The sequence below is a fragment of the Xiphias gladius genome, chromosome 23 (assembly GCF_016859285.1).
Source record: "Xiphias gladius isolate SHS-SW01 ecotype Sanya breed wild chromosome 23, ASM1685928v1, whole genome shotgun sequence".
In the NCBI taxonomy this organism is placed as follows: Eukaryota; Metazoa; Chordata; class Actinopteri; order Istiophoriformes; family Xiphiidae; genus Xiphias; species Xiphias gladius.
This window is the reverse complement of record NC_053422.1, coordinates 18,661,801-18,688,641: the sequence shown is the minus strand read 5'-3', so window position 1 is coordinate 18,688,641 and position 26,841 is coordinate 18,661,801. Positions and strand designations below refer to the sequence as shown.

Genomic DNA, 26,841 nt, shown 5'->3' with positions numbered 1-26,841 from the left:
AGCCCATCAAATGCGGTTTCTTTGAACCCGATTTGATAAATGCGGCAGGTTTCTCTTTTGCTTGTAAAGGAACACAAATAATAGCTGCTATTGTAGATGCCGTCTGTTTTGATGCAAATGTCGACACCTGGAAGCCAGCTTTGCAAAAAGAAACTCGTTAGTTCACTGTAGTTTTATTTTAATGTCACGCTCTTTTGCTGCAGCATCACTTTAAAAGATTCAAGGTCAAATATAGGCTGGCTTGCTGAGTCACTGTAGATGTCACATTTGCAGTTCCCATTATAGATCCAACGTTTGACACACACAGGCTCACAGACAACACGATTCAAAGTGACAGAGCTTCCCTGTCGACACCTGCCATCCAATCTATGGCTGTCTGAAGCACTATCACTCAATAACCTCAATGTTTTACCATGTCAACAGCACAGTGAATGCTAGAATAACCGTAATCGCTAACAAGCCATAAAGAGGGCTGTTGAAGCAGGTGAAACCCTTTTGTCTGGGCGCTGGTATTTATTCTGCTGAAATATTTTTGTTGGTTCCCATGAAGCCTACATGAGAGAGATGTGAAGGAAAATGTCTGTCACTGACCTGGTGCTGCAATGAAATTTGTTCAGCTATAAAGTGCTATACCTGCTAAACTCTTATGGGCTCTAAACTCTGCAAGAATAACTGGAGTCCCTTCATTCACTTCAATGAGTTTGTTGTGTTGGCATCCTTGCTATGCCAACACAGAAGGCTCCCACGAAAAGGATGCTCTGGCCATGATAATTTTCCAGAACTGGAAAAGGCATCCTCAAACTATTATAAACCACTTTGCAGTGTTTTGGCATCTGATAAGCCTTCATATTCTTTCATCTTTCACTCAAACTGGTCTTGATGAATAATTTTTCATTTTAGCCCCTTGCATTGTTTTAAACAGGGGTTGTTTTCAGATTAAATTTACAAGGTACTACAACACAACAACACAGCAGAACCAATTTACCCACTAATTTCAACATGATGGATATCTACTATTTTTAAAATATTTGGAAAATACATTTTTTAGCTTGCCATTTAGCCAAGACAATATCTGTAAACAAAATGTTTTGTACTATATGTTGTTGATGGTTTCGAACATTTCTTTTTTTTAGAAATTTCGATTACATTAGCCAATGACTTTGCAAGAAAGTGTGGCCTACCCCACCTGGCAAGCCTATCACTTTGCCCTATCCAATAGCTACCAAGTCCACTCCCATTTCTGCATAACCCTACACAACAGCTTCCACAGCTGTATTTCAACATAGGTGCCATAACCTCTTATTGAAGAACAGTGATACAAAAGTTATGCTTTTAAGCTTGAAGTTGTTATAGTCATAAGATTATGTTTGCATATCTAAAGCTCATATAGCAGCCCAGCTCATACAGACTGCATTATTCTTTGTATGCCATAATGCCAACATGATGGACAAACCAAAGGCTGTGGAAATAACAAAATCAAATGGCCTCTCCACTTTAGAGCTTGAATGTTCTTAGTAAATGTCATGACACACAGGCTATTACATTATGTAATATATTGCATCTATCAGTTAACAATGGATGAGGTTTTCAAACATTCATTCGATGCATTCATTCAAATAAAAGCTTTTTAACTGGCGCCTAGGCTAAAGAGATAATTAATGCTTCTGACTTCTGTGTAGGTACTGTATGTGTGTTATAGTGTCCTTCTCTGACTCTACCCGACTGACTGGTTTGCCCACTTGAACGACAGAAAGAATTTCTTAACAAGAGTCTTTTTGACCTCTTAGCAAATTTTGGATGTTGAGGTTGATATTGTGATCTTTTGAACTGAGCGCATAATGTGACTTCCGGTCCGGAATTTGGCCACTACACCAAAAATTACAGCCCTGTTTGTGGACACTTGAATCATCCTCTAGGGACCATGAACATCCAGTATTTCCCACACATTTACTTGGGCGGGTATATTAACGGCTGGCAAGGTATATCTGATGACCCATTTTAGCATTTATTATTTTTATTTTTTATCTATCCGAGAGAACAACGCCATCCACAATCAGTTAACCAGTGGACAATCTCCCCTTGCTCCACCCCTCTCATAAATATTATGAGATTACATATTTTGTAATGATTAAAGTGGAGAGAACCCAGGAAACTGTTTAGCCATGGAGGCAACTCACCCAGATCCTGATGTACCTTGTCTCATGATCAATTGAGTAAGTAGATGACGACTTAAAACAACAGCCACATTCATGATGTGTTCGGCATGCGCTGCGTGAATCAGCAGCTCTGCTCTTTTCCCTTGAAAGATTACTGCTTTATTTCATAAAAAGTAATAATGATAAGTTATGACGTCAGCAGAGGTGGTGTTTGTTTCAGGTAAGGGTCAGGCTTCGCTCTGCTATAAAACACCCGTTAGATTTTGATATTAATTTGTATTCATACTGGCCTAGTGATTGCACTAAAGGAAAAGCCCAAGGTCACCAGAAACATTAGGGTTTACTGTATCGAGCACTGCTCAAGAGGAAAATCTGAACTGACAGTGGCACTATATGAAAGGTCAGGGTATCACCAAAATTGTGAAAATCTTCAAAAGATAACATATTTCTGTAAAATCTTGTCAGAAGATGATGGACTATTGAATGGACGGACTGCTGGATAGACCAACTTACTAACCATCATTAATGGCCTTAGGCCCTGGTGCTGGTGGGCAACAAAAATGATTTTACATGGAGATCAAACTCTAGCTGTTTTGAGTACCTCTGTGTAAGTGGTAGGTCAAGATAGGGCTTGTACACTATATTTGTACATGGTGTTTAGCTGCCCTAGGGGGCTAGATTTTCATATTAACGTGTAGCACAAGGACAACAGCACATTACCTCTCTGTTTAGGGCAAAGAAACATGCTGAAGTAACTGCACAAATCACTGAGTCTACGATACATGTAATCTTGCTATTTATTCAAATCTCACAACCTCTAGGGAAGTTGCAATTCTACACATTTATTCATTTTACTTGTAGTTTAATACCTGTCCTTTCAACAGTTTTCTGCATCCTGATTTTTATATTCTTTCGTTTGCCAGTAACCACATTTTCTGTTAATTTCATTTTTATTTGCCTTGTTATGGTCTCTTTAAGTGGATGCCCAAGTTAGAAATTGAGGTTAGGTGCATCTTCCAGAAAAAAAATACAATAAAAAAAAAAGTCAGAATCATATGCTGTACAGCAGCTGTTCTTTTCTGGAACAATCCTTTAAGCTATCGTTACCAAAACATATAGGACTGAATTCAGAGGGTTTTCCTGCTCGATCTAAAGGTTTTTTTCTGAAAATGCCAGTGGTGTATGACTCTGCTCCAGATGATAACACTGGAATTTTAGTAACTTACCTTCTGCAAGGTATGCTTTGATTTTTGTTACTTAGTGTAGTGTTTTGTGTATGTGTGTGTGTGTGTGTGTGTGTGTGTGTGTGTGTGTGTGTGTGTGTGTGTGTGTGTGTGTGTGTGTGTGTGTGTGTGTGTGTGTGTGTACATTAATTTAAAATGTTTATTTTACTTTTATTGTACGTGCTTTCTGTGTTTATATTATTTTTTTTAACAGAAATTATGTATTTAAATTAACGTTGTTATTCACATGTGGTCTCAAATACTGCTTTTTATTGAATTGCCTCTTTTCCCTTCTCTGTGTTGCCAAACATGCTATTTTGAATTTCCTTGTGCCTCTTTATGTCTCTCCCTGCTTCAATAACAGGGGCCCATGCAAAAAAACAGGGCGAGGATTTATCGGATAACGACGGTGATGAAGATGAAGGTACTTTCCATGGTGAAAAAAGATGGTGCATGATTTTTTTTCTTAAAATGTCACTGTTTTCTGATCACTTATGTTTTTTGTTCAATTTAGTTTTGTTTCTAATTGCAAATGCAATCATCACGCACCCCTGTCACGTTACAATGTGTACAACAATGTTGTTATTGATCAAATGTAGAGTGTGTGTGAGTGAATGTACGGTCTCCTGTTCCCAAGCATCGAAATTCAAGCGATGAGTAGAGCGTTTGGCTTAGGAGTCAGATGGGATCTAGGAGCTGTCTAGATAACCAAGCCTGGGTTGGGTCATTTTAATATCTCACACAGTGATTGGAGAAACTGTTATTACAAGGGCAGAAGCAGTGGTGAGAGCCACTTCTTAAGGTTCGGCCAGCAGCTGTATTGGTGGCGATAATGGCAGAGGGAAAGTGAAGCAGCAGTGTAATATGAGGCTGTTCACCGAGCCTGCCAGCAGATTTAGATGAGGAGCGGCAGTTCAGGAGTGCTGCTGGAGAGGATTAGAGGCAAGAGGTGTAGAAAATGGGAAGTTGCTGCTCAGCAATCGCATTGTTCACTTTCCATATTTATCTTGGGATATTCCCGGCTCAGGGTGGATCTCTGCCGAGATTAGAATGAGAGATGATTCTTGTGCTGCAACAGAAACAGCTAAAGTCTCTGAATTTAAATCAAACCCCTGATATTGCTCCGCCCTTGTCTTCCTTCACCAATACAGGTCAGGTGATGCAAGCATGATGTTGGGTATCAAGGTAAAGCCCCTGATTTATACTCCATTCGTTTGTTATCGATAGATTGTATTTTTGCTCATTATATGTGCATTTGATGAACAATTTTTAACTGTATGTCTGGAGCGAAACTGTTTGGGACAGCACGTGTTCAGGGCATAGGGCCTTCTGTTTGGCAAGAAAACTGAGACGTCACACCTAACTGCCATATCCTTTCACTTATTTGTCTTGAATGTTGGCACAATGAACGGCAGCTTTGCAGATGGTCATGTGTTGGGTTTTAAACAAAGCTGAGGCCAGCTGGCCAGGGTTCTTCCCAGATGTTTAAGGGTTTGTAGGGAAGGTCCTTCCTCATTGCCAGTAGAGAAGCCTCACGCTGGCCTCTATCACAGAATAGGAAGCATTGCCATGGCACCACTTTGACACACAGGTGTTTCCTCATTCAAGCCCGGAGCGAGCTGTTGCAACTGAAGCAAAACTGCTTTCAGTCTTCGGCTTTACTGTGTGTGTATACATGCACATATGTGTATGTTTTTCTCTTTCTTCAAGCAAGCCCACATGTGTCAGTGTATGTATCCCTAAGTCTGTTCAGAATTGCTGACAAGCGCCAATCCCTTTGTCTGGCAAGTCTTTGCATGCGTACACAGTGGCTTGGTCTCCAAGCTGTTGTGCAAGACTAGACTCACTGAAAATGTGACAAGTCTATTCTTTACTGAGCGCAACTAATGCTATTTACAGAGCATCACCGTAGAAGCACAATGCGGTCCCAGCAGAATCTCTGCCACAGCACTATAACTAATGCATGTGTGACAGAGTTGGCCATCAATCCCTAAACATGATCCAGAAGATTTTCATTGTTCTGGTGAATGTGTCTGTTTTGAACTTTCATGGCCTGACATGCGAAATCAATGTTCAGGGACACCCCTCTGTTTTTCTGTAATTCCCACCAAAGAGAAAGACTACCTCTGTGAAAACAAGACTTTACACACTGAAAGATGGTTGAGTACAGTGCACAAACCAGAAAGTCCTTGTAAGCTGTCTTACATACTACTGCTCTCACAAGTGGCTGTACTATTAGTGCAGGTAATAGCAATCCTTTGTCTACAGTAAATGTACTGCATGCATTACCAATGAAAATCAAACATTTGTAATCAAGTTAAAGGGCACGTAGAACCGGAACACAAGCAGAACTCCCACTCTCTCACTCTTTAGCTGATGCACCTCTTATCCACATATTCTCATTCAGTTCAGAGAGTTGCTGTCTTGTCTGGTTTTTCTGTCTAACCCCCTCCATCTCTCAGTCTGTTCATCCCGGCATTACCATGCTGTCTCAGTTGGCAGTCTGTCTATCCTGGGCTAATTCCCTTCCTCCCTCCACCATATTTGAGCTGCCCTCCTCCCTGTTATAACCCTCCAGACACGCTCTTACATTTTAATTAAAATAAGTTTTATTGGAACAACAAAGGATTTCTCACATTGCCAAAGAAAATGCAAGTAACATGTGTAATGGAATAGTAATATATACATTTACAATAAAAAAGGCTGTGAAACAGCCAATAAAAACATTCAACTGAGACGAGGAAATGAGCAAAATGAAATATGCCAGAAGAATATAATGACCTTTTTATCATGTATTTCTCTTTCTGTCCGAAGGCTTTCCCTGAGGCTCTCCCTCTTTGCCTGTCTGCCTGTTTCTCTCTTCCTGTGTCTTGCTGTCTTTCCTTTTGTGTGTCCACCTGTCTGACTGCGCAACAGTCAACCCCCTGGAACCCCCAAAGTGCATTCAAATTCTACGCAACACTCCCTCCAGCAACAGGAGTGTGTGGGCCAAGTTGCTGTGATTTACGCCGGCGCACAATCAAGACTTAATTTTACAGAGGCTGTTACTGCACTGTAAAAGGGAGCGCAAGCTTTCAATCACCTACCTGCTGTTGTTAGATAAAGGTGGGCATGTAAATAGAGGAAGTGAGGCTGTGTAGGGGCTAAATCTCCCAGGTGGAACATGGCAGTGGTGCTGAGCTACTGTGCCCAGTGATAGGCAGAGAGAGGCAGCCATCCCCACTCTACCTCTAGAGTGTCTTGCGCCACTGCTGCCTCTGTCCTCTCCCACTGATGAAAAATAGATGTGTGTGTGTGTGTGTGTGTGTGTCTGTCATTTGGCACTTTGAGACTCTAGCTCTAATCAGGAGGAATGCTTCCACCCAGTGTGAGTGTGCACACACTCAGACATGTACACCCACATCCATTAAATCAGTCAAGCATGCACACATGCACACACTTGTACACATAAACAATGCTTGCTTCCAAGCTCTAGAAGCAAGCACTGAAGAAGACACACATTTACACAAACACACACACACACACACACACTCACACACACACGCACACCCAGAGAAGCTCTCCAACGTTGCTGTGCTAGGGAGCAGAGCTGAGCTCCACCTGCCTGGGCATTACCATTAATTCCATAGCAGAGGCCTGACTGGATCCCCATCCAGCAAAGCCCCTCAGCTCTTCTCAGGCAGCTTGGAGAGTGGTGAATCGACAGTGGGGGCAATTCACACACCATTCTCTCCCTTCTGCCACTATCCTACTCTCTCTGATGTGGCATGGATGAGGAATCATGCCCCTTGAAGCCCATTTATGTAGGGATATTTGGAATGCTGCTGCTCAGCCTCTTTCCAAAATAAGCATTGCTGTTAATGGCTGATCTATCCAAGGGTTATCATTTGAGCCATTTCAGATGATGAGAGAGTCGGACTGCTCCTGTCATCAATTTTTTTCTTTGTCCTTAACTCTTGATAATTGGCAAAGCAAAACATGTAAAACCATCCTGTTGAAAAATATGGAGAATGGAACAAGATTGTATATAGGCTTTGAATTAGTTCACTGAGACACTTTGACAATTTCCTTATGAAATGCCACAGCAGGTCTGATGAATTTTTAGCTTTGTGCACCTTTTTAAAGTGTTTATTGGTGTGCTGTCGCCAGCCCTTCAGTGTATTTGTACAGTATACCGTCGGCTTATGTAGCTTGCTCCAAGGACAGCAGGCTTTCCTGAAAGACAAAAGGGTCAGTCCTCTTCCACTCTTAAGCATGACAGCACCTCTACAGCTTCCTCCCCCTTCCCTTTTATTTTACTCATCCGACGTCTATTCCCGTCTCTCTTTTCTCTTTATCCTCCACATATACACAGCGCTCTACGGCTGCTCTGTTGTCGACATCATATTAAACACACAAACACACCAGCAAGGTCATTCCTCCCATTTCATTTACTTTAGCAATGTCAAGATTCATTGTATAGGCACACACTTCTTTTCATATACAGAATGCTATGTTCAGATTTTCTTTATATATAAAAAGACATATCTCAGTTATTCTCATAAATGTCAAGTTTTGTGGCAAACACTGTGGACTCTGACATACTCAGACTATAAGTGCTCTTTTCCTACCCATCCCATCACTCCTGATGATGAGCAGGCTCTGAAAGTCCACTGGCTTAAAATAGCAACAGCTATACAACAACTTTTTTTTTTTTTCATGGTCCTCCTTCCACTGTCTTTTGTGAGTCCAAAATAGAAAATGTCTTACTGTGTCTTCCTTCACTTCAGCCTTTTTCCCTCAAAGGCCTAGTCTCACATACAGTGCCTGTTCATTTGATTCCTTGCAAAGGGAATATTAAGCAGACATCCGGTGACATTCAGAATACTGTCACTGACTTGTACAACGGCACAAGTTGCTGTATAATTTGGTGTAATTACACTGACTGTTTTGCAAAGAACTCCCCAGATAAATTATATGCAGTTCTTAAACATGAACATGGCCAGTAATGGACTTGTCAGGAGTGAAGCGTTAAGCTTGGCCTGACAAGAGCACTACAGTGGGGTGCATGTCATGTCCTGCCACATCAAGACATTGTCACCCATTCCCCCCCACCTCAGACCTCACTGATAGCCACTGACAGCCACCATGTTTCACCAAGTGTTGACACAGTGAATGCAGACACTTATCTCCACTCGCCTTTGTCCTGTCCCACTCTGGAGTGTCAAGGCCGGTTCTGGGGGCGCTTAACGTCAGATATATGACTGACTGTTTTCAATGGAGTGAGAGGCAAAGGACAAAAAGGTTGAGGTACAGGGGGGAGAGAAAATAAAATAGAGGAGGAAGGAACAAGTGCTCCTAGCCCGCCTGGTGGGTTTAACTTGCAGCAGCAACACTTAGAGGCTCAGCTCAGACCTGAGTTATGCCTCCCACTGATACTCCAATCAGTCTAGAGCCACTGCGATGCACCTATGAGAGGTTGTAGCTCCTTAGAACCTGCTAAAATTCGTACCGTCTGATGTATTTGTAGGTGTGACCATCCACAGCCCTTCTATTTAGCCGGAGTGAAGTGCAGCAAACTGAAAACCGTTGATTTACTGTATTTATTCCACGGGCAATTTTCAATTTATTTTCTCTACTGTGATATAATTATTTGCTGTTTGGTAGAGTATATGCTGGGAGTGTACGAGTGTATGTCACTGTATAGTAGATGCTGCATGTTCTCGTTGTCTGGGTGAGACAAATATGTGAGAAAATGAAGTGCTACTGTGCATAAATTATGTTTCTGTTCAGCTCACTTTTCATCACCCTTCATCTAAATTTCTATCATGCCCTTTTTTTTTTTGTTCATCTCCCAAACATTTATTTTCACATCATTGTGCATGGAGTTCTACTGTGAATATACTTGTATGTGCATTAATAAACATGTCTCTGTTTCTTTTCTAGCACAGAGCTCTGTGCTACATTTTGATGCTATGAACATGTGTGTTGATATAACAATATGTTTGCCTCGGAGAAGCAGTGAATCAGGAAGCAGCTTTTTGAGGTAGCCACTTAGTCACCTGTTTCACCAGATTAGGCCATCCACAGCAACTGACAAAGTTCTGATCTGATTGGTTATGAAGAGCTACTCACCTCATTACTTCCAAGTCATGCCATGCTGCAGCCCAGATGTGGATGTATCCAGAAAGGATTATTATTTCGCACTGTAAACCAAAGTCCAATTGGGGTCTGCTGCATGCATGTTTTCCTCCGACACAAACCATCGTAAGTGAGAACTGTATATCACATCTGTGTGACACCTCCCACATCAGATCAAGTCAATAAATAGATTAGAACAAGTGGAGCTTCGATGTCTTGTATCGCTCTCCCAAAGGGATTTAACTGTTGTCATGGAGACACGTTGTGAATCAACAAAAGAGGTGACTGATAACATTGACATGACTAATCTCTTTTTCTTATTTCTGCCCCTGTTCCTCTTTGTCATTCTCTTTGTATCTGTGGCCCATTTGTTTCAGTAGTTTGTGAAGGATATCATTTTGCTGTTTTTCTCCCTTTAGCCCCCCTTTCCCTCTCTGACCGTACCTTTCATGCTTCCTCACCCCATGCATCCCCTCTTCCTCTTGTCTAAGATAAGTGTGTGCATAGAGAAGTGTCAGCTATAAATCACATTTCACTGTGTAGCCTTCTCAGATACCAGCAAGATGAACAAAGCCATAAATAAGGGCACATCATATAGAAGTTATTGCTTTGCTTTTAAACGTAACGGGGCCATGAATAACCAAGGGAATAATGAAAAAAAACTGTGAATCAAGGCTGAGCTCTGCTATAGGGGTTACAGAAAAAACGTGTCTCTACAAAATGCATCTAAGTAGTTGTCCTCGGTGTTGAGCATGCTAATGTGATTGGGTGCATAACGATGAGCAGCGCCTGCAGATGGATGCAGATTGGGCTGTGCAGGATGTGGTCTGCGATTAGCTGTTCTTGAGGATTTTGAATTTTGGCTCTCAGTCACCATAGCAACCAGAATACAATACCTTCCTTTTAAATCTGAGCCAATTGCTTTCTCTTTTCTTTCTTTCTTCGTTTCTTTCTTTTTATTTTTTTTATTCCTTTTATTCCTTTTTATTTTCTTCCTCTCTTTCTGTCTTTCTTCCCTCTCTCCTTCCTTCCGGTCTGTCTTTGTGTCTCTCTCCCCCTGTCTTCCTCACTCTTTGCCCTCCCACCCCCTCTCATTCTCACCATTCTCAGGGCACAAGGGAAAAAAAGAGAGGCAGGGAGTTGGACAGAAATTGAGGGAAGGCGGGAGAGAAACAGGGAGAGACAGGGGAGAGTCTGTGAGGGAAAGAGACACAAAGTGAGGGAGGGGAAGGCGAAAAAGTTACACAGAACGCGGGGGGAGCAGGAGTGAAAATGAGAGAGAGTTTCTTGTCTTGTCTCCCAGCTCTAGCTAGCCAGTCAGTAATTCAGTCTATTCCTCAGACAGAGGCTTTTTTCTTCCCTCTACCTCTGGATGTGCTTTATCTGGCTGGAGAGTCGCTCCAGCTGGGTATCAAGCCCTGGTCCGGGAATAAAATAAACAACATTTTACCAAAACTGAAGCACAAATTTAACTGCCTGCAATGCCAAGCAAGATCGTGCAAATAAATTGTTGCACAGAGATAGGCCTGTGTAAAAAGGAGGCTCATGGTAGCATTGTGTAATTAGCCGGTGCGTTTTCCCTATCACTGTCGAGCCAGATTAGTCGTCTCCCTGGTTGGGAGATGTGTCAGAGTACCTCTCTCTTTATTCTCTCTAATAGCTTCCTGTGTGTCTATATTGGGAAGTGGGTCTGCCTTCCGGAAGGCAACACAAAACCAAATACAACCCTAATAGTTGGGTTGATATGAGGTAAATGACAAGCAACATTTTCAGCTGAGATGACCAATTACTATAATAGAGTTGAACTCTAAATCATGAGTGGACATTAATTGGTTTCTCATAATGCAGAATTGATAGAGTACTGCTTCCATTTCCAATAGTAGGCCAGCAGACCTTACAGCTGGTATCTGGGAGGTGACCGTCAGCTTGTCTGTTTGTGGCCACCATGTGCTGTATCTGCTGTATCTCAATCTGAGCTGACCCTTGATCGGAGTGGGTGGACGAAATTGTGAATGTGTTAATGATGGCCGCTCTTGCAGACATACGAGATACCGGAGCCAAGCCTGTGATGGTCTACATCCACGGAGGATCCTACATGGAGGGGACGGGCAACATGATCGATGGGAGCGTCCTTGCCAGCTACGGAAATGTCATCGTTATCACTCTCAACTACCGCGTTGGAGTCCTCGGTAAGCATCTTTTCCTCTCTTTTTTCCCCCCTCACCTCCTCCTTCAAGGAAATTTTTCTCTGGCATCTTTGTAGGGCGGCAAGGTGTAATGAGCACTGCTGATTGCCACATGCACTCCAGATAAGACAGAGGGAAAAACACAGTGCTGTAAATACATGGACTGGTTCCTCTGCTTCTCATTGATGTGGTGCTTGTGTATCAAAATCACAGTAATTGAGTGTGCTGAGTGTGGGTTTGTTGTTGTGACTGGGGTTTTGAATAAATGAAGAAATTATTGTAATGAGATTGAAAAAAATGATGAGATGGGCGTGATGCTGGAAAGATGGAGGAGAGGAGTCTCTTAGATAGAACGAGGGGTTCTCTCTCTGAGTTGCGGTTGGTTGCAGATTGGCTCACACAGCTGAATCCTCTTTCAGACACTTGCGTGTGTGTGTGTGTGTGTGTGGGGTGCTGAGAAAGAGAGGGAGAGTGAGCTCCATGGAAACAGCTGCAGCAACACAAAATGGAGTTTGTTAGCACACTACCCAAGCTTTGTACCTTTTCCATCCATCTCTCTGACACAGCTGATTTCCCTCAAACACTTTTTTACATTTAGAGTGGTTGTGTACCGACTACAAACACATTGAATATAAAATGAAATTTCCATGTTGTTGCTTGCATTTATATTCATTTGTTTTCATCCAAATTGTTGGCAGCTGTTAACTTACAGGACGCTTAGGTTATTCTAAATGTTTCTTACTGTCAACAAATCCCTTGATAGACCAAAACCAACAATTTCTAAGTTTGATTCTCAATACTTTCAGACTTCCCTACTTTCTCAGTGGCACTTATCCCAAAGGTCATTGGTTCCAACTGATGATATACTGTTAATGCTTAAAAACCGGTCAGCAATATATATGCAACTATTTTACCTTAAAACAGCTTCAAAATCAATTTGATTGTAGACTGACTTGTAATAGGAAGAATGCTTGCACTATGTAACTTGGGTTGAATGGGTACAATCTTCCGTGAGAAGCGCTTTATGGCACTACATCACAACCACCAACTATGGGTCTTCAGCTAGCTATAAGGAGAAGCTAGCTCGGCATTTTAGCCCGTAACTGCTGTGTGTTCCGATGTTTTCGGTCAATCAAATTAGCAGAATGGTGACATGACATGAGTGGACAACATGATTGCTGGTTTGTACTGAAATGATGATTTTTTTTACTTTAGAAATTGATCGGCTTTGTTTTCTGTACATGACCTGTTAGCTTCTAGGGGTACACTGCTTCTAGTACCCTTTACCGCTCGCACTCAGATATCAACAGAATTTAATGTACCTGCGACCTGTAATTAAGTTTTGTGGCTTTAGAGGCTTCTGTTTGCACTGCTCCGCAAAAGTTAATCTTGATTTAAAAGCTCAAGTGATTAACCATAAAAACCAGGTACTGTAGTTTTTAATACGGCTGATCCGAATGCCTCGAAGCTTCGAAGCTTATACCATGGTAATCGATGTCCAAATCAATATTCAAGAGGTGTGTTTTTTTGGAGGGTTTTTTTTAATTATTATTATCATATATATGCATAACCACAAAAATCCCAAATAGCCCATGAAGTAAGAATTAGTAATAAATTAAACGTTAGGCATCAATATCAGTTATTATTAGCTATTTTCAGACAAGAACATTTGATCTTAGTGACAGTTTTGTGCATCACAGCTCTCATCTAACGTTATCGGCACTGACACCAGGATAGCAACACGTGACCACGCGAAAACTGTGGCTTACAAGTTAGGGCTTCATTAGCAAGACGTTGAAAAAGTCAAGCATCTGGAAGAACTTCCAAACTTGTGAAAATGACCCCCAAAAAGTTGAGTGCCAGATATGAGAAAAGGAAACTGGCATATCACAAATCTACAACTGCATGCTAACAAAGCACAATGTTGAAGTCCGATTTTGTGATGGGGTGTCATAACTAGACATGGCTTTGTTTTAAGGGGTCAAAAGTAAAAAAGATTTGGAACCACTAAGCTATATCAGGCTTTGTTTGGTCTTTTCATGGCTACTGTTGATGGTAAGAAAAATACAGAATTTAACAAGCGTTATCCTTCAAAGAGCAGTGTGCCTCAGCTTGCTGCTCTGAGAGCTCCACATGTCAAGAGCAGGGGGTGACGGCGGAGTGGTGCTGTTCTATCCTCCAGGACATTGAGATGACTGGTGTGGTTGAATCATGGAGCCACAACTACATTCATCCTGAGATTCTCTTTTTGATGGAGATGAGAGCGCTACGGCCTATCGATTTTGTCATCAGGATCACTCGCCGTGAATGCGCTGTGTTTTCCTCTGTCATTTCTGTGGAGTATCATTTTGAGCGTCGTAATCAGCCTTCAGGGTGGTAAGGTAGTTGGAGTACTGGCTGGGCATGCTACCTCGTGCTCCTGCAGCTGGTTTAAAGCTGAGCACGTAAGCCTAATACAGATTCATGATCATATTTCTTTCATGGCACTTCAATTATGAGTCAGATGTTTCTTCTCTCGCTGCCACATTTCACTAAATGTCATTCTACATGCATGCACACACACCCCCAAACGCCACATATGAGTACTCTGAGCATTGGCACACTCACACACATGCTAGTATTCACACACACAAACGCACTTTGATTACAGACAGTGAAGCACAAGCAAAAACAAACCACACTTACACGTACAGATATGGTTTGCTGACATGCACAAACACACACGCATACAAGTGCCCACACACTCAAAAACAGCTACACACATACGCACAAATACAGTTCACACAGCCGCTCTCTTGGTGAGCTCCCTAGCAGCCATTCTGAGAAATGAGCAGAGAAAAAGAGATGCATGTAGTTGAGCGATAATGTCCATCGCTGTAGCATGGTCTGATAATCTCCCCATGGTACGGCTTTAAACTGTTATTACAGACACACTCGTATAAACCAAATAAAACCAAGGCCAGAGAGAAATCAGACCATGATGGGCCAATTAACACTAAGCTGTCTGAAGATTTTCAGTCATAAACTGTGAATTGCAGTACTCAGAACATGAGTAATTATAATTACATGTCTTCATTTCATTTTTGTTTGCAGTTTTTTATTGAATATGGTGGTCGCTAACAGTTTCAGCATTAATCTAGTCTAAACAGCATTAAGTGGAGTAGATTAACTGTTTGTATTGTACATTAGCCACTGCACTCATACAGTAGTTGAAAGCCATACACTTGCAGTGTAATATCAGGTCATCTGACAGCAAGATGAGAGAAAATACTCCAGTTTTCCTCTTGTTCTCTGGCTTCAATTCAAGTGCTGTGCAGCAGGAATCCCTTCATTTAAATAATGAAAAAATCTCTGATTTAGATTCTACACAGGGTGACGCAGTTTCATGTAGAAATGCAGAATAAATAAATAAATAATAATGAAAAAATGAAAGCTCTTTTAATTAGGCTGCTTAAAGGGATGAGGGAATAATGGAGGCAGAGAGAATTAGACAAGATAATGAGTTTAAAGTGAAAGCAGACAAGGCAACTCAAACTACGCTTTCTGACACTAATATAGCTCTCCCACCATCCCTGGGCCATCTGAATATGGCATTAATAATGCACTAAACACCTTTGAAATACACACAACAATCTGAATATTTAACTCATTTCACAGAAACAATAGCCCTCACTAACAAATCTGTACATTTTTAATGTGGAGAAAGAAAAACATTTTCACCGGCAAATTTCAACAAATTGGACAGCAGCAAACCTCAGTAAATGTCAGTGATGAATGTTTTATTTATATGTTGCGTTAATCTAATTTTCGCTACACCATTTTTGCAGTAAAATTATTTCCATTTATATGGAGCTTTTGAACATTTCACTCAAATGGAGCAAAATTATTGAAAGATGGTGCTCGGTGTGTTATGAAATATAGATTTAGAATTTGTTGGGTGCTTTCCAAAAGCCAGGCCGCAGTGGATTTAATCTATATTTCAGTGTGGTTTTATAATATGTGCACGGCAGCTGCAGATCCTACAGTGAAACACAAACTGAGAATACACTCACAGAGAGAGAAAAAAAAAAAAGAAATAGACTGAGGAGAGAGGAGAAATACTGAAGATAAGAAGAGGTAACACGGAGGAGAGTTGTACAAATTCTATTTTGGAGACACTGTGAGTCGAGTCGCAGCCACTCCTGTTCCAGTTAAAGAGGAGTCCACTAAGTTTCTAGTGCTGTTCTATCATCCCCCTGCAGCTCTTAGCCGTACGCTGCTGTAATGGTAATTATTGCTTCAAAGGGTGGACCACAATCCTCCTGAGGCCCCATTTGGAAACTTTCATATCTCAACCTTTGACTATTTAGATGAATGAGAATTCATTTCAGATTTAATCTCTAATTACATATTGACCCACCGCAATATGATTATCAGCAGATGAGCTATGGAGAATAGAGTCTCACACCGTCCAGACTGTCCTGTCAGGACTCGTCACACACTGCTCAGGTCAGGGACATGAAGAGCAGAGTATGTTTACCAAAGAGAAACAGTGTTTGGATTTCTGCTCATGGATCTGTATGTGTGTGACAGAGAGAAAGAGACAATGTGTATGTTGTGTGTGTCTCAAAGTGTGTGACTTGTCTGCCCACGTGCATGCGGGGGTGTGCGTGTAGTCGGTGCACGTGGTGCGCGTGCATGTGCCTAGTTGCCGCGCCTCTCTAATGATGTGTAATGAGTCCCAGTCAGAGGGGAGTATCTTGTATCACTGCTCTTTACAAATATAATTACTCACTGGCTCTCCAGAGCATGTCAATTTCCCAGTCCATTGGGGGGGGGGACTTAATTACTAGTTTCCAAATGCATTAAAAATTAACAAAGGCTGCCTCTCTTGCCAAAACCCAAGGTGAGACTCTTCCTCTCAGCCAACTGCTCTAAAAAAGAGAATGGTCAAGTACAGTCTGTACTTGTGCAGAGTTTTCACCTCTGACAGGGTTTATTTGTGACCTTTGATGTCTATCTCCCATATCGCTCTGATCACAGCCATTTTGTAGTGGGGCCGTCGCAGCTGTGGACTGTCACCTCCGTCTCCCCAAGTTATTCAGGTTCTCAAAAGAATAGTTTTAGATCCAATCAAAATAACCTCAACCTACTTTATGAGTGTACGAGAATGCAGCACTGAAGCAGCAGAACGGGTGATTTAGCATTGATTTGTTGAGCTGCCAGAGTTATTCTGTGCGCGGTAAGTGACTCTGCCTTTCTCTGTTATGTCCTTCTCCTAAACTAAAGATGGTGGCGGTTGGTAATTTAGCCAGGGATTTGGGGAGCAGTGGACATTTGTGGCTGTGTGTGCACAATATTGTAGGGCGAAATACAGTATCGTCTATCATGCATGTTTGTATAGTGATTTTCACTACAGAACAACTGCTGAGCTCCTCTGAAAGCTGAGCAGCACCCAGTGTGCTCATGGCCTCATGACCTAGACGCTGTACTCTGCTGGATGTTGTAGTAACAGTAAGTAGTAACATGCTGTCATCTGGACACTTCTTTCTGAGGACATGTGCTAAAAAAGCATTAGGTCCATATATACTTGTCATTTCAAGTGTCTTGTGTGAATAAAATCTAGACTATATACACTAGACTATATACAGTTTTTGCAAAAGTCTTACGCATTTTAGATGTTTAGATTCTTATCCATTACACAGTACCATCAAGGAGGCCTCTGATCAGTCCCAAATTCATTCTGCAGCATGGCAACGTGCCCAAATGTACACCCAGAGTTATAAAGAACTATCTTCAGAGACAGGAAGAACAAGGGGCCCTGCAACAGATGGTCTGGTCCCCACAGAGCCCTGATCTCAACATCATGGAGTCAGTCTGGGATTACATGAAAAGACAGAAGACACCGAGACAGACTAAATCCACAGAAAAACTCCGGCAAGTTCCCCCAAGATGCTTGGAACAACCTACGCACACAGTTCTGTATGTTTCCACGCTCAACTCACAAATTTGATTGCAATCCATCCTGGTTTTCCCAGGCTACCGGCAAATCTGGATCGACCCTCCTCCAGTCCAGAGGGTGGTGTTAATGCACCTGGAGCTGTTTGATAACTGTGAAAAAACAGTAGAGGAAGAATGACTTCTGCACTGTAGCAATTTAGCTACAGAGGTCAGCAGTTAGCAGAAACAACAAATGGATGAATTGCATTTATGAACTACAAGCAACACAAAAGTTTTATGGTCTTCACAGGCTCTCACTCACGGCATTCTGTCACCCATAAAGATCAATGCTCTATCACCCACACAGATCATTCATTGGTCAAACTGATCAGAGATCAGATAGATGCTACAACAGCTCAGTGCACCTCCTGTATGATTGTCAGTGAAGTGTATAACAATGCACTAGGCCTAGTAACCACAGCTGCAAAATATTTGTAGTGAAGTGAAAGTATGAAATTTAAATACTCAGATAATGTACAAGTAACTCAGAATTGTACTTAAGTATAATAGTTGAGTAAATGTTCACTGTCAGGGTCAATGTACAGGGGACAGACCCCATGTGTGGCTATTTCCACAGAGCTTAAGATTTACAATAGTTATACTTAAAGATGACATTTGTCTTACAGAGACAGATACATATAGAGCTTTTCAACATCCGGCCAGAAAGGTCTCAAATTAATCCATCTTGAATACTTCTTGGTTGACTTTATAGTTAATGCCCAAGACCCAAGACAGGTGTAAACAGGGTCCATGGGATTGTTGTGGCATATTCGTCTTTGATCATCTATGATTTTATTATATTCTTGCAGCGCTTTTATAAAATGATGAGCATGAAAATGACATTTTTTACAACAAGTTCATGTGCGGTATATATTGTAGTCTGACTGGGTGCATCTCATTTGTCACATCGGACGTCTGGGATCACAACAATCACTCTCTGAGTTACTACGGAATAAAATTTGATATGACAACCTCCTGTGTGGCGAGGGTGAATCGACTTAAAATAAACCCTTCCTATAACACGAGCCTCCCTCAGTAAGTGTTCCCAGTCTCAGTCATTTCAGTTATCATCTGATATATGAGCTCAGCATCGAGCAGAGGAATTCTCAAACAGTAGGTGGAAGAAAAAGCGAAGGCAGAGTGAGTTCTCTTTGTCTTCTATTATCAGGAGGGGGGCTGAGATGGATATTTACTTGTTTTCATTGCCATTTGGATGGATTCATCCAAATTAAGCAGAGAACAAAAACATTTATTCATCCTATTAATGTCAGGGAGTGAGGGATTGAAGTAATGGTTTTCATGCTCCAGTCTGCAGCAGCTTGTTGATGCTGCTCTCCTACAAATCACTGCCAGGAAATTAACTCTTAAGCCGCTCTTGCCAGACACACTGCAACAAACGTCTGGCTCTGCAAAACAGGGCCGAGAGGGGGCCTATTGTTTCTCAGTGCTCAGCTTTTCACTGTCCCAGGAAGATGTTTCCTTTCCAGCTTAAAACTCTTGAAAAGTATTGATAAAAACTGAAAGGGGATAATGCTGACAAAGACTGAGCAAAGAAGAATAATGATGTAATTGACGTCAAAAGGCACTTACAGAGCAGGACCGAGAATATTCTTCATGTATGATGATTTTAAATATAGCACAGCTCAAATACTTAAAGGTTCCATGTTGTTAACTTTTCATGATTGTTTTTAATTATGTTGTTTCTGGGGGGGTTTAATGTTTTTATAATTAATTATTCCTGTATTTCTTCATCACATTTGAAAAGTTCTCAGTTGCAGCCTGGCATTGGGTTTCGATAGGCACAAAGTACAATCTCCACCTCATTCAGAGTGTGTCATTTCAAATGCTGGAGACCTCCCTGATAGAAAGAATTTAGTCAGTTGTTAAGGGAGGGGAACCAATCAAGACCAATTTTGCTTTCACATACTGATGGGAAAGTCCAAAATCTCGAACCTCCAACTGTGTTGCCTAGCAGCATTGCCTTCGTGCAGTATTTTGTTGGAAAATAAAACCCAGGGAGAAATGAAACAACATCCATAGACTGACATTTTGAAGCTTAACAGGCCAATATAGTTAAAGTTCTAATCCTTAAGATTTTTCATGAAATCCTACCCTGTTTTTGATGCTATGTATGATTTTGCTTTTTTTCAGCAATAGTCATTCAGTGTATTTATATTCTGTAATTATCTCGCTATATAGTAGTTTACATTGTTAGTGGCACGGTGCGGCATTCAAATTACCTGCCCACGCAAAAGATACACGGGAAACAATTCAGGCAAGTAATCCCGCATTATTGTTTTTAAATGCAAACTAAACATTTTCTACTGCCACTAGCTCTCATTAAAGGCATCTAACGGGAAAACCCGGGGGTGGCTTTTACGTGAAGCAGTCACAGGAATTGCAATATATTTGTCACCTAGATTAGCGTTGACAGTGATCACTTATCAAAAGTGCACCTACATAACAAGACACTTTTGATAGGGGATCAGTTTCAAATATGGTCAGGTAACATGACAATCTGCATATTGGTTATTCTAGGTTATTTTTCCACAAACAGTTACCATTTGATCATTTTGAGAACAGCTGTTGAAAATTCATTTGCTTCATTTGGTCTCATTTGCTACATCTGCTGAAAACTCACAGTTACTAAATTAGAAAGTGGAATATGGATAAAGCAAGACAGCAGAATTAAAGCAGTCTTTTAGATAACTTCTTTTTTTTTCACCTTTGATCACACAGGATCAACGGTTTGGGCTGAGTTTATGGATTCTGACTCACTTCCAAATTTGACGCGGTCAGCCCAGCCCCACTGCTCACAGATACAATACTTAATTCATTTTTTCCGTTTTCCATTCTCTCCAACTTTCAGATTCTGCTTATGTCCATTTCAAATCAGGAATCTATTTTTTTTAGATATATCCAGGTGCTATGAATCAGAACCAGCTATCATAACCATATACCAGCTCTTAAATGGCTGGTATATGAAATACCTTCAAGATGTTTTGAGGTACTGCTACCTGAAGCCTAACCACCACCTCAGAATCATCATAGCGGCATTGTATTAAGATGTTCTACACTGAATGAACAACAAATTCCCCCCTCGCTGTTGTGACTTGAACTCAGATCGCTGGTGTATTGTTAATGAGAATTTTCATCTTAACAGCAAATGGAAAAAGGGACAAAGCTCATTATCTTTCATAAGCATGACATTTCAGAAAACTGTGACATTAAGAAATCAATTTCTTCGGTACAGTAGTGCTGTTCAGTATGCAGAACAAGCTTTGCTGTAGCACTGCCCTGAGATGAAAACATGTTTAGATGATCGCAGTACTTTCACCAAAACAGTAAATATGCATTACAAAGACATCAAAGAGCTAACCTGACAATTGCTTTCATCTGGTCAAGGGGTCCTCTGCAGCTTCTCATGTAAAAATGGAACACTTCATCCAAAGATGGCAATATGAAGTACATAGATGGCACGGTGGTTCACTAAAAGAAAATGTCAACCTTGTGTCAGTGTTTGTGGTTGAGATGCTTTATTGCTGGATGTTTGACCTTTAGTGTTAGTGATGGAGGATGTGCATCTTGTGAAGCTCTACATCATTTCTATTCAGTCTAGTGGTTAAGAAAAAAATTAGAGTTCTGCTGGTAGAGATTTGAGTGGCTCCTCAAAGACAAAAGACTAATATTTACCAAGCCGCTATCTCGCCCACACTGACGTGGCATTGTACAGAAACAAGAGATGGCATTTCCAATTCCACCTCAGCACAATCTGACCTAATCCTGATTCAGGGCTAGAGCTGCAATTTCCAGGTATGCAATTCGCTGCCAAATCTTTTTTCATATTTTCAAGTGGCCCTTAAATTGAGTTTATTTGAGTGTGAGACTCCTAAGTATCCAACAGGCAATTCACAATGCAGTGCATGCACAGTGGTAGGTGTTCCCAATGCAGGGATGAAGCTGCTCTTTCACCTTTGGTTTTTGTGGCAGAGGCTATTATCTTGCACAAATAGATGTTGCAGAGTTTTGTATGAATCCCTGGTCGGCCTGTGGCCTTTGCTTTCAGAGCCAGATGTCCTTTTAATAGCCACAATAGTAAATCCCAAACTATATTCACACCAACAGGGGCTTTTGTGTGACCCTCTATACTTAGTCTTGTGTGGACTGGTGTATTGCCCAGCAACTGCAAAATGACCTTGGTTTCTCAAGGATATAAATTGAAGGTCCCCTCAACCTTTAGTGCGTCATTGCATAACATATCAAACATCACATCTGTGGAACATGTAGCTGTTATAATAGATGTGTTATCGTCTAGTAAGTCCCCCTGGGTCATACTACACGAACTACATGAAAACTGAACTAAGATTTCTGCACGTCTGAAAGGTCTAGATGCAGATAAAAGAGTAAATGGATCAAACTGTAGCACTAAATAATGCAAAATCATTAACATTACCAAACTAAAGTACATTGAGGGGCACAAAATGCCATAGAAAAAAACAGCGCAGTCTGGGTAATGGGAACTGCAAATTACTGTTTGTTTCTCCTCTGAGATATTGACACAAGGACCGAAAATCAATTAAATGAAAACAGTACATATCGCAGTAAGAAGTCTTTGAACAAATATCACTCTGTCAGAAGATGGCATGGGCAAGATATATTGTATACCCAAAGGTGAATATTTGTATTTCTGAGACTTTTATAACTTCTGTCTATTCCCAACTCGTATTGAGCTTCTTGTTTATGGTGCCTGAAAGATCTATCTGTGGTGATACATTGCTTGAATGCTTTGTTATGCTTTATACTCTGCTCTAGGAGGGAATATGGGCTCCTAATGGCAGCACAGCTTTTCTTCTTAGTGCATTTGTCCTTGAGGGATTTTTAACTTCACAACGCAAAAACACGCAGGTGCTTCTTCTTCCTCAGGGCAAAATACATACAGGTAACAGCCTTATCGAATGGAAGTCAGCATGTACACCTTCCAGATGAGCCCAGTGCAGCATGTTTGATCATTCAGAGAAAAAAAAAAAAACTATGCAAATCTAAAACTCCATCCTTTCCAGTTTTTTGAAGGGGGGGGGTTAAAGTGCAGGTACAGCAAGAGGGAGGACTGAGGTTAAGATTTGTCCATCATCAGGTGTGTCTTGAGACAGGAATGATGTGTGTAAGGAGATATATATTGGCCAGGCAGGTAGAGGTACTTGCTTCTTGTCTTGTAGAGGCATTAATCATAGCAGCGGCCAAGTCTAACCACCAAGGTCAGCAGTCTTCGTGTGTGTGGGAGGCAAATTCCACAGCTGCCACCACAAAGAACTGCTGCAGAGAGGCTAACTGAGGCAGGAGGCAGGAGTCCGAGGAGGGTGAGGAACAGGACAGTGAATTGACAAGGTGAAAGTAGGAGGAGAAGAGTGGGGAGGAGAATAAGGTTGGATTAGTGACCACCTCGATGGGCGTGGTTGGTAAAGAGTGGCACTTGAGGTGGTAGTGAAGGGGATTGCTAAGAAAAAGTAGGTGGACATTTTGGAATAATGGATTAAAGTAGGCAGCAGGGCAAGGGGGGGGTAACAGCATGTAATGCATTGATACAGTGGGTGGAACTGCACCAGTCTGAGGGAGGAAGGTTGGGAGGGACAGCATGTGAACAAGATCTGGTCACAATTCTTTTAATCACACTTTTCGAGTAGGAGTTTGGTATTATTAAAATAGGACAGAAGTGAGAGTTAAGCCCGTTCTGGAGGAATTGTGACTGCTTGGAGCTTTGAGAAAGATGCCAGATGATAAAGGTGCTTTTAAATTAGCAGAATACAGAGCCAGATATCCAGTGTAGTTCTAAAACTTAAAACAAAGTACCCACAGAAGGACGATAGTAAGCAAATCTGTGGCAATATATCCATGACAGGTTATATTACACATCAAGCAAGTACCATCTTTCTCCTGTGAGAGCTAATTTTATAGGGTCATATGTGGTTTTGAATGTGTTGTAACCCCAAGGAGTCTATTGAACGTGTGGGAGGGCATTTCCACTCAACCACTATGAGGAAAATACAATAATTTTCTTCAGTGTGAAACAGAGGTGCAATATATCCTCGTGGCTGCAGTCCAACTGAGTCCAACTTCATCTCCCTCACTATTTTTGTGCCCAAATTGGTATAAAATTGATCCAAGTCGGAATTTCCATCGTCTCCTTTGCCCGTCCATTATTTTCAACCCCATGAAGGAGGAGATACTCTGGAAGGAAATATAGAGAATTAGAACACACTGGAAGGACTTTGTTGTACTAAGCAAGTGTACAAGGTATTCTGCGGGCCACACCTTTGCCTGACTGTCTTCCGCTTATGTAACTTTAATACAATTTTAAGGGGTCAGAACTTCAACCCTTACTTTGTTAGCATGCAGGTCGCACTAACATTAGCCATGGTAGAAAAAAGACAATTTTAGCAGTTGCAAGACGGCTAAGCTGTTACTCACAGCTTTCAGGTGATTTGCCAAACTCGTTGTAGATTTGTTATATGCCAGTTTCCTTTAACATATCTGGCACTCGACTTTTTGGGGGTCATTTTCTCAAATTTGGAAGTTCTTCCAGACGCTTGACTTTTTCAACATCTTGCTAAAGTAGCTGTAACTTGTAAGCCACAGTCACGTGGTCACTTGTCACTGTCCATGTGTCAGTGCTGGTAACGTTAGATGAGAGCTGTGACACACAAAACTATAAGATTAAATGTCCTTGTCTGAGAATAACTAATAATAATTGATGTTGTTGCATAATGAATAATGTTGGATTACTATTTCTTATTTCATAGGATATTTGGGATTTTTGTGGTAATGCATAAATAATTATAAGGGAAAAAAAGACAGCATTCAAATACCGATTTGGATGTTGACTACCCTCGCAACAGTAGAAGCGCTGAAGCTTGGAGGCATTTGGGTCAGCACTACCTACAGTATTATTTGCCTGAACTTTCCAGTGGAAAAAGTGGATAGAAACTCTGAATCTGGCTTCCAAAAAAGTCCTCATGCCTGAATGACAAAATAGGTTGTCTGTCAGTGCAAAATGAACCATATGAGCATTTAAATGACCTGGCATCACCATTGGTAAGACAAAGCCACACTAAACTGCCAAGTTAAGGTTAGGGACAGATTGTGGTTATAGCTGATACATTATGATTGAGGTATAGTTACCTTTAGACAAATAAAACTACGTGGTTAGGGTTAAGGAAAGATAGTAATCATGGTTAAAAGAGACCAACATTGACTACTGATATGAGACAGGACATGAACCATGGTGTCCAGTGTTAAAATCACGCGTTTTGTGGTCCAACCATCCACCTTCTCATCTCAGACTTATTGCTGGAATATAACAAGATGACAGTATTTCTACTTTTGCTATTGAGAGAGGTTATTGACCAATGTGCTCTTTTTTAAGGTGAGGACTGCCTCCTTTCGATGTACGCCTACACTCTATAAGGCTCGGAGGTCAATGTGTAAAATTATGAGGGGGGTCTTGGCTGCTGAGGGGAAATTACTGTAAGAAAAAAAATCCCAGACAATCAGACACAGCAATCCTTTGGGTACAATTCAAAATTACCATGTGAAAAGGACCAAAAAAACATGTAGATAAAAACGGACTTACTACGTTTCAAATTTTAGTGGTTTAATGTGGCACCAGATTTACATAAATTATGATTATGGATATACAATAGAGAAACAGAGATACAGACAGACAAAAATGTACTTGCATTTGATGCTTTGAAAAGGTCAGTGTTAAATTTTTTTGAGATAGTTTGAATTATTTTAAGTTTTAAATATGCAATAATCATGAACAAGAGTCAAACTGTAATTTCTTTCATTTCAGAAGATTTGAAAGATAAAAAAATGTTGATTTGGAAACACAGCACTAGTGTCCATTTTCAACTACAGTAGAAAATCCTTGTGTTTGATAGCAGTGCACAGCTACACACCTGAAACTCATCCTGCCCGTGGTGCTGCGTGACCGGAATTCAAAATTTCTCATCAGTGTATTGCTGAGGATTGATTTGTTTTGATTCTAATGTAAGCAAACAACAACAAAAGAAAGTTATGTATCAACAGCAGCCTGGAGGCGCGAAATGAAATTACAGCATAACAAAGCAGCTTACAGAGGAGGGGAAGTAGTGCAGATGGTTGATATCTAACAGTTCATTTGAAAATTACATATTTGCAGAGTAAGTCTGACATGGTTTGCCTGTAAATAACCTGGGAAAAAAATAAAGAGAAATGAATTAAAATGCCATCAAAACATGCAAAGGGAATCAGGTTAAACTAAGGAAGCATTTTTCATAAAGTATTTGTACGTGTGCATGTGTGTGTGTGAGTGTATGTAGGGAAAGTAAAGACATACCTATAATAAAATGGAAATTTTCCCTTTTTTCATTGAAGTGAAATGCACACAAGCTGCACAGTTCTACATTTTTAGCCTTTATCACTTAATTTGATTCATGCTTATCAAGGGTTTGGGTCTCCAGCAAAAGAGGCTAAAGGGTTGTTCACCACAAATACAACTTTCCGTTTCATATATCAAACTATCACAATAAAGGAAAAAAGTTTGTTGATGAAATTATACTTATTGAACCAGATATTCAATTTCAAATAAAAATAAAATGCACAAAGCAATTTAAAACAGTGAATTACAGAAGTACGATTCAACTTAACGGAAAAAAGAAAGACAGGTATGAAAAATAATTTCATTCAGACCTTTCTGTGCACAAGGTACCTAATCAAAAACAAAGCTTAATTGAGATTAGTCTACTGAACAGAGAGAGGCTTTGTTCCTCACAGGCAAAAGAAGTTCAAGAGATTCTTGTAAATATCATGCGGGACTGATGTGAGCGTCAGGTGCTGCCGAATGCCAGTTTCCTCATGAATAATAGCAGTGAAATGTGTTGATAAATCCTGAATGTCTGGTTGGAGTTGCATAGCTTCAGGTGTTGGCTGACATTCTCTCTGTGGAGCTGCCTGTCAAAACCAATGCTGGGCCTGTGGAGCACCGTCTGTGTCTCTTTACCTGATATTTCTCAATAGCACAGTCGCTGCGCTTGAATATCCTGCCTCTCTTCTGCAATGTGAGTGTAATACTAAAAATCCACATCCTCACAAGCATACTGTACCAAGATTGCTCTCCTCATATTCTGAGGTCTCATCTGT

General features: G+C 40.9%; 1 protein-coding gene across 6 annotated transcripts in view; it reads left to right on the top strand.

Annotated features, from left to right (window-relative positions):
* Positions 1–26,841, top strand: part of nlgn3a (neuroligin 3a) — a 90,834-nt gene that overhangs the window by 7,226 nt on the left and 56,767 nt on the right. For 3 of the 6 annotated variants that reach the window (XM_040119941.1, XM_040119940.1, XM_040119943.1), the window contains 2 exons: positions 3,744–3,803; positions 11,539–11,688. In XM_040119941.1, coding sequence (XP_039975875.1) covers positions 3,744–3,803; positions 11,539–11,688 — 210 coding nt within the window. The remainder of the gene's footprint in view (positions 1–3,743; positions 3,804–11,538; positions 11,689–26,841) is intronic. The other 3 variants (XM_040119942.1, XM_040119945.1, XM_040119944.1) reach the window with 1 other exon arrangement.